The sequence below is a fragment of the Anabrus simplex genome, chromosome 7 (genome assembly GCF_040414725.1).
Source record: "Anabrus simplex isolate iqAnaSimp1 chromosome 7, ASM4041472v1, whole genome shotgun sequence".
Classification (NCBI taxonomy): Eukaryota; Metazoa; Arthropoda; class Insecta; order Orthoptera; family Tettigoniidae; genus Anabrus; species Anabrus simplex.
The window spans coordinates 138,474,837-138,484,120 of NC_090271.1; the positions used below are offsets into that span (position 1 = coordinate 138,474,837).

Genomic DNA, 9,284 nt, shown 5'->3' on the forward strand with positions numbered 1-9,284 from the left:
AGGCCAGGGAAGGTGGCTAATAGCGTGGTGGGCTACCGCTAAGCGACAAGGAATTCATATGAACAACTCTGTAGCCGATTCCGGTCGTCTAGTGTAAAGCGGACCTGAAAGACACAATTCTCTGAGTTGTTAAAATAATCTTGTATCATCAAAAAAATTAAAAACAATAAATTAATATATACTTTTCTTTTCTTCTGATAGGCAATGCATTACATCGCAGCATCATGGCACCGTGTTTCAGAACTTACAGTTCGAAATTGTTTCCAAAAACTGGATTTGGAGGTAGTTCTATTGATGATTGTAATATCATCAATGTTAATGGCGAAGCTCCTGAAAATGACGGCGAACGGAGAAAATTGAAGGATGAAGCATCATTCAACGATTATGTCAATGTTGACACTAACCTTGTAACTGCACTAGCCATGACTATCTCCAAGATTGCTGAAGACGCACAACAGGGTCTGGGTGAGGACTGTAATCATGACGAGGATCCGCAGCATACCTCAGTGATCTTTAATGATGCTGTCAATGCTCTATGGACTATCAAATATTTTGTGACGCGCCATAGCATTTCCGAGGAAATAATGGCCAAATTGTACCACTTTGAGAATACTGTTCATGCCGTTGCCATGGCCAATAACAAACAAACCAAAATAACGGACTACTTTATTCCCTCTCTTTGTATTTCTTTTCCCTGCGTGCATTCCTTTTGTGTTTATATTGTTTCATATTGCCATACATATTTTTGAATATAACTCGGCTCATGTTTTCAGAAATTTATTTAAGCTTTTTTTCACACTTCCATGTGTTTTCCTTCTATCCCCAGAAAAACATAAAAGGAGTTTAACTATACACATCAATCAACTGTGCAAAACCCTGTTTCAAACACAATTTTTAAACTTGTTCAATTTGATAAACCATCACTACACTGAATTTCACAACTGCTCGTAGATCTTGATTTATGTTTACCCCCCACATAAACTGCACCTTGTATTATATGAAATACAACTAACAAGTACAGCACTTACCATCTTGTTCACCATAATCATTAGCCTCATCTTCTCTGTGGCGAGATGTGACAGGTACTACTCGGGGGTCACTCGACTTCAGGTCAGCAGTTGTAACATGACGGGTCTGATCATCAGTGCATTTCACATCTAAAGTAAATTCAACACTGCATTCTGGACAGAAGTCCATACAGGAGCAATCCTAGATTAAAGAAAATTTCCTCATTAGACTATCATTTTTCAGGCAATCTTAACACACAAAGCTATGAGACCTTCATCGCTTCACCGAATAAAAGGTTGGATGTAACAAAAACCTAATTAAAAGTCTAACAAAATAAAATAATACTGAACAGTCATTCTCTAATAATGCAGGATTTTTGGGTAGTAAAAGATTCTGACTACACTACACAAGATGAACTGAACTTTTAATAAAGCTATCTTATCAAATGTTCAGTAGACAGAATTGACACAGCAAACTTAAGGCAAGAAAGTCTGCATTACACAAATTAAAATTAATATAGGAACTCACACTTTCTTTCTATTTGCACCGCTGGTGTACTAGGACTCTTGATAACCTGTACTTATACTGTCCATACGCATATGTTCTTCCTTTCTGCACTGAACACATCAAATCCAACCTTATATATAGCCTAATTCTTATTCTTTATTTTTCCTTTTACAATTTGCTTTTGTTCATGGTAGCAGGATCAAACATCAGCACAGCAACTTATGATATGTGCAGTGAGAAAGCCCTCGATGAGTAGATTTGCTAGCACCTCGAATAACTTCTTTCAGAAAAAAATTTCCCTGCCATAATGTCCTTTCACATACTAAATTTCCTGCCCAAGTGATACAGGACACTCTTCATGCATATCAACATGATGATTTACCACCAGACTACAATTTCTTTGGGATGATAATCTTGGGGTTTTGCACTCTGAAGTAACAAGGACAACTACAACTCTTTATTTTTGCAAACAACTCGTGTATTAATAGCAACAAAAATCACATCTTATTACAAGGACTGTTATCAACTTGTCAAGAGTGAACACAATTAAAATATACAGTAAACACAATACAAGACTGATTCTGGACATTGAAAATTTATTTTGCAATGTATGCCAACCCTGTACGACACCGGATAAGGCTGAGACAAAGAAAAAGATACTGAAACATAAATTGGATTAATCTACTCGATGATAATAACATAAAACAGATAGATATAAAAACTTACTCGAGTGTACTGAATACGTTCTACGACTTCATCGGAAGTTAGAGGAATGAGGCCAATCCGATGTGCAAGAAATTCATCACTTAATACAGTTGAGTTTGCTTCTAGCTGGACCCAGTCAATAGCCATTGTTGGTGTTTCAGCTATGAAAACCCTCCTCATGCTGTTTGCAACACTAAAAAATAATATTAACACATACCATAAAATAGTAAAAGTTCCACATGTAAGAGTTCTGATAAACAACGTTCACATACAGAGTATTGAAAATTACTCATGTTACAAGCACAATGATGGGAAGAATAACAAGGTTAAAATTCCCCCACATGCTAAGACAGTAATATGTAAAAACATCACAGGAGATGAACAACATTAAAGAATATCTTCCTTCACTATGACGTTGTACTAGACCAAATCACTAATTCTAAAACTGTACGGGCCGATTGCAGAAACGATGACTAGTTTTAAGCCTTAGACAACGTCTACCTAAACAACGTCTAAGTTGCGCACGGTCTTCCATTGCATAAACAATGTTCAGCCAGTGTTTAACTAGACATCATTTAAAGTTTCAATATTGGTTCCAAATTGGAAATAGAAGAATCTTTCATGCAACTCTTTGCTTGTCGCAACCAATGAAATTTATTGGTGTGCGTGCCAAACGCTAGTCAGCTGTTGTCTTCCTACACCTTACTCAAATATGGCTATGCATGAGCATGACTTGCCCATAGATAAGAATAACGCTTTCAGTGGAAATTAAATCTTATAATGAAATATTATTGACATTAATGCGACACGCCACCGTACGAGGAAGTGTAGCTTTGATTATAGTGTTGTTATGGTGAGAGTAATCTAAATACCTTCGGCAAAGGGAAGATGAAATAATAGTACTGTTCTATGGGCCATATAGATGTAGCTTGCATTCTGGAAATCTTAGGTTCGAAACGCATCATCGGCAGCCCTGAAGATTGTTTTCCGTAGTTTCCCTATTTTTACACCAGGTAAATACTAGGGATGTTATTATGGCCACGGCTCTTCATCCCCAGCCGGACTTCTCTCCTAAAGTCTAAAGGGTAAGTGTCAAGAAGATTAATTCCACTAATGAACTATCCCAATATAGCTCACACACACTTTGTTTATTTCACAGATTTCAACACACTTCACAAGCCATTACACTTACACCCAGAATCCAGTTGAACTCCTCTTCAGACTTACATGGGAATAACTTCAAAAACTTCACAACCTGGACAGCATACTGCATGTTTAAATGAAGATGGAATAATTTGTTATTTAAATGAGACTTGATCAAGCATCCTCTACTAGCAATCTTGCCATCTAACCGGCACTTCACTCAAAGAATTTTTTAATAGAGATTCTCATTTCTAAGGGGGCTGATACATCTGGAATGCATGCATTTGGTAAATTACTCTATATCTATGGAACCATAAGAGGGATTTGAATTAAACTTTGTACATTTAAGTACAAATGCTGGGCTTTCATTAGATGTATAAATTTTTAAAATTCTGTATATACAAGTGTAATAAAATCTGCAGATTAAAATATTTAAAAAATATTTCTTGAATGTTACAAAAAAACATTTCTGAAAAACTATCAATGTGATTGGTATATAAACTATTTTTTCCTTAAAGACAACAAACACTAAATTACCAAGGACAGACCTCTATGAACTTAGTGGGAGAATAAGTTACCCTTTTATAGGTATTTCAATTGAATACTTAAAAAAGTTAAGAATTTCACATGATGTTTTAGATGCACTGAGCATAGGCCTACTTTCCAAAGGATTTCAATAATTGAGTTATATCCTCTATAACTTAGTTCCAACAAGGGGAATTCCAAATTTCATGAATTTTGGACCATTAGTTCTTGAGTTATTGTATTTTTTGTGTGAAAAAATTAAACTTTTGGGAAAATGGCTCTAAACATTTCCACTTACACATAACACTAGAAGGCACATGCTGCATATTTAGTACCCTCCATCTTATGTTCTTCCATCCTCAGCCTCCTTCTTGTCCTTCGTTCCTCCTTTGAAGTCTCTCAAAGCCGTTTTTTAGCAAATTTGACCCGAATAACATCACGTTCAGACAGAGCAGATGTTACATATTTCCCAACTTTGATGCCTAAACATTCCAGCACATCCAATTTACTTTTATTACCATCATTAAAAGAAGACACACCTTCAGCAGCTGCAATTTTCACAATTATCCTCCCTGAATTTGATTTTTTAGGGCAAACAGCCCATACTTTGTTATTAAAGGACTCATTAGCATTTTGAGTCCGACCTTTCAGACATCTCCTTAGGAGGTCAATAGCAGCAAGGTCTGGGAATATTGGCTTAATTGCCTTCATTACAGTCATTGGAACTAAGTGTGTGTGCTTATATTCCTTCTCAGTTCCATTTGCCTGGACTTGACGCCATTCACACCATGATCCTGAACCTTTCGGACAACAATAACGTTGAGGGTCAATGTCAGTAGAGACTTCATGGTAACATATAGCCTTTCTCATGTCTTCCAAGTCGTCTTTATTTTCCCTTATGGCATTGCCATAATAACACTGCAGCTTGTCGATGATAACATCAGTGAGATGACCCGCACCACCAACACCCTTACCATCTTCTAATTTTATGCCAGCCATTTTCTTCTTCTTCTTCTGTCTGAGTCTTACAACGATTCAAAACAAAACCTCGTGATTGGGTTTCAGGCACAGAATAACAAAGCAAGGCAAGCCCAGACTATCATTTCCAGTTCAAAGCCATTTTTGTTCCAAACCAATATTCCCAAAATAGTGAAAATTGGTGGAACGCATAAATGCCACGCCCACTCAGCTGACATTTCAGTACATGCATGAATTCAAATTGAAATACCTCGGTCAAAAGTGGAAATTTTGCCATAAAACTTCAGGTTTGGGTAAACAAAATGTGTATTCCTTCATTCAAGATCAAAAACAAAAAAGTTATGTTGATCTACAGAAGAGTTGGGCTATCCCAAAAACCATATGAGCTGAACGTGTTTGATCTCCTACATATGCTAAAAGAAATGTGTAAATGTTGCGATTCCAAAAGACTTCAATTGCCGTCCCAGTATCGGCATTATGAGTGTTGATATTATTGTATTATCTCTTTTTTTTTTTTTTTTTTTTTTTTTTTTTTTGCTAGGGGCTTTACGTCGCACTGACACAGATAGGTCTTATGGCGACGGTGGGATAGGAAAGGCCTAGGAGTTGGAAGGAAGCGGCCGTGGCCTTAATTAAGGTACAGCCCCAGCATTTGCCTGGTGTGAAAATGGGAAACCACGGAAAACCATTTTCAGGGCTGCCGATAGTGGGATTCGAACCTACTATCTCCCGGATGCAAGCTCACAGCCGCGCGCCTCTATGCGCACGGCCAACTCGCCCGGTGTGTATTATCTCAATTGGATGGGAACATGAGTAGGATGTCCCATTGGAACTTCAAGACAAGATCGGCCTGTTCATTTGCAAATGTACCATATGTTCTTATACATTAGTGTAAATTGTTGTAAAAAATAGTTTTTAAGAATAGTTTTAGTATGTGTTAAACTCTCATATATGCTGAAAGAATGTGTAGATGTTTTGATTTCCACTTTACTTCATTTGCCGTCTCATTATCGGCATTATGAGAGTTGATATCTTTGTATTATCTCCACTGGATGTCAACATGAGTTGGACGTCACATTAGAACTTTAAGACATGATTGGCCATTTCACTCCAAATATGACCGTGATGTTCTTATACAGCATTGCAAATTGTTATATATTAAAAAAATATAAAAAAAATTGAGAATAGTTTTAGTATAGCATCCACTCACAGCTCTGACTTGGAGTTTAGAATTTGTGGCTGATGATGCCTGCAATGACAGGTGAAACATGTACCATATGCTTAAACTTTTAATATAATGATTGTATTATAGTTTCAAAAGACATTAAAAGTATTGAATAGGTGGTTTTCAATAAATTAATTGTTCAACATTTTTAATATACGGTATTGAATTTCAATAGGGTCAAACTGAAAATAGTCACTTGTATCTCATAGTTGCCGAAAACTTATCTGAATCAGCACGATGATTATATATATATATAAACCACATACAACCTACTTTTTAGTGTGCTTATTTGGCAGTAAATATGAGTGAATCCCTCCCGGTTGATGTATGTGACAGCCCTCTGACAATTGGGACAAGTAATTCTGAAATGTATGTAGTCAAAGTGACCTATAATTTCATGGAAATTACCCCGTGAGTAATAAAATATATCAGTTGCCAAGAAGTGTAGTCAAGTGGACAGTTACCAGACTGTCCCTTTGTCAGTCCCAAGAAACAAGTCACTTGAAAAGCGCAATTGTATTTTAAGCTGCACCTCCCATTACATTTGAAATGAATTGCTGCAATTTCTCAGCGGACGACCCACATAGAGGCCGTCAGACTAACCTTTATTCCCAGGATGGTCTCAACATGATAATACACATTACATGTTTCATGGTAGATAACCTCTGATTGTGATTCACTCCTCACATTTGAGGTTAAACAGTGTTCTTGGCAGTGTTTAAACATGGCTGGTTGAACATCGGTTTTAGACAATGTCTAAGTGATAAATAACATCTCTGCAATGTGGCGGCCATACTCAGACATTGTTTAACAGTAGACATCGTCTAAACACCGTTTCTGTAATCGGCCCTATGTATTTTCCAAACTGTATTAATAAACCATAAACCACCACATAGAGAGTAAAAAGAGTGTAATGAGCTTTCCTTTTTTTAGTCTTGAGTTTGTTTTAAAAATACGATCATCTAGAAAATTATATCTCAACGTTCAACTTCAAGAACTGCAACAAAAAAAACAGTGAGCAGAAAAGTAGGGTAATCTTCAGAAATTTATTCACAGAGCTAACCAATTTGTGAGGCAAATAACTATAGCACCTAGAAGGAGATGGACACACTACAACCCATCCATATTTAAGGATAATGATCAAAATTATGTTGACATTTATAGAGTGCTGCATCCCAAAGGGAATAACAGCCCTAAAAACAACCATCTCGGAATGAATAAGCTAATAAACGGAACAGAAATACCTGCCTCATTCCCACCATTCTAACTCATTTCACCCCAGGCAGGTTAATTGAGAACAAATGGTTAAAGGTAAATTTGCAGGGGGTACTCATGGATAACTACAAAATCTACCACTTCAGTAACTACATTATATAACTGAAAATTGACAGTTGATTATACTGAATAGCTGCAGAAGAACAGCTTTGTTTAATGGCCTTCAAAGGAATTCACTGTAATTTATAATGGATTTTTGGTGGTTTTTCATAAAACTTTCTTGTTATAGGCTATACAATCTTCATAGCATACTGCATAAACCTACTCAAATTATTTCTCAGTGTATTTTGACCATTTATTTAGACAATAATATTTTTTAAATATTTTTTGTTTACAACGTAGCACCGATAGCTCTTACAGCGATGATTTGATAGGAAAGATCAGAAGACCAGCACTCCACTGTCTGAGCCACTCAACCCACCACGACAGGGATGATTAAGTTATACTGAATGAAGCTATGCATACAGATAATGAAAAGGGTGAGCACATGTGAAGCAAATAAAAGATGACTGGTTACGTACAAGATAAATGACTCTCAAGTTACCCCAAATAGTGTAGAACTAGAACAGGAGCTTAAGGTTGATAACTTCACTGATTTAAACTTTAAACTAAACTTACTGCTACCATTAATACAAGGATTGAACAACGAAGGAAAGACTAAGCGAGCCACAAAATTCAATAATCCAACATTTCTAAACATAAGCAAAGTCACATCAATTTAGTAACCATCCCATACTATCACAAACACCTCACCAGTCTTGAGTGTTTGAATGGTAGCTGTGCCTGTTAGAATCTCACCATAGCCCACACAGGCTTTTAACAAACAAAACAATACAAGAGGGGTTAATCTTCATACAAGTATGTGTAAAGTATATAAATCACACTTAACTCAGCAAAAGAGGTTAGACTCGTACGCGTGCGTGCTATCACCAACGGTGGAAATGGGTTGTTTGCAGTGAATGTAGATGATACCCACAGTTCAAGATTTTCATCTGAAAGTCAAAAATACCTGAAAATAGTAAATACACTAACCTCAATTCAGTATCTTCAATTTGGAACTTGACATTTTCATCTGTCAGCTCTGAAATATGCACGGAAGGCTGATTTGCATATGGCATTATCAATATTAGTTATGTATGCGGAATTCACTAGGCAAGGATATAAATAAAAACAGAATTCAACTTATTTGCGCACGATTCTTTATTTCCTTAACTACTAAGCAATAAGCGGATAAGCCCTAAGCGCCCAACTTCGTATTTACTCGTATTCTTCTTCTCCTCTTCTTGTATGCTGGTGGGCTGTTCTGTTCTGTTCGTGAAGGTTATTTGGGCTCGTTATTTCACCCAGACACTATACCGTATGATATTTGTACTAAATCGACACACGCACACTTTTTCAATAAAGTAGTACACCAATGGAGTTGACAATGTTTTCGAAGGACGAAGTACTTGAAGATTGAGGGAAGTAGACCATACAGCAGACTCACAAAATGGGTTCAAAGCGCGGAAAGTAGATCAAGAAAAGATGTATCACCTAGACAATTAAGAGTGAGGAATTATGTATACAAGACTAGGAGTCATAGGAAAAGCACAGGGACACAAGGTATACTAATCTTCACGCTAGAGTGGCCGTCTCAGCGACTTCTACAATACATACACACCAGGCCAACATATAAGGGACAAACAGGAGAGGGCAGGGGAACGACGGAGGGGTGGATATATGTGAGAGTGTAGAACTTTGGACAGATGGAAAGAAATATCTGAGCAACGTATATGGGGGATGTAGGGAGGGTAAAGTGTCAGTGAAATCGTAAACAAAAGAGGAAGAGGGGCGACATTGTGTTGATATGAACATCAATAGTGTTTATTTTGTAGGCTCCTAGCATTCCATGGAAGGATGCGTACTACCATTATTAAAG

The 9,284-nt window shown here is 36.9% G+C and overlaps 1 protein-coding gene across 1 annotated transcript in view; it reads right to left on the reverse strand.

The window, feature by feature from the left end:
• The window catches only part of Polr2C (RNA polymerase III subunit RpII33), a 31,062-nt gene extending 22,403 nt beyond the window's left edge, over positions 1 to 8,659 (reverse strand). The window contains exons 1-3 of the mRNA XM_067150745.2: positions 8,399 to 8,659; positions 2,242 to 2,413; positions 1,029 to 1,209 (exon numbers count right to left, since the gene is read on the reverse strand). Of these exons, the coding sequence (XP_067006846.1) occupies positions 1,029 to 1,209; positions 2,242 to 2,413; positions 8,399 to 8,484 (439 nt within the window). The 5' untranslated portion in view covers positions 8,485 to 8,659. The remainder of the gene's footprint in view (positions 1 to 1,028; positions 1,210 to 2,241; positions 2,414 to 8,398) is intronic.
• Positions 8,660 to 9,284: the final 625 nt, after the last annotated feature.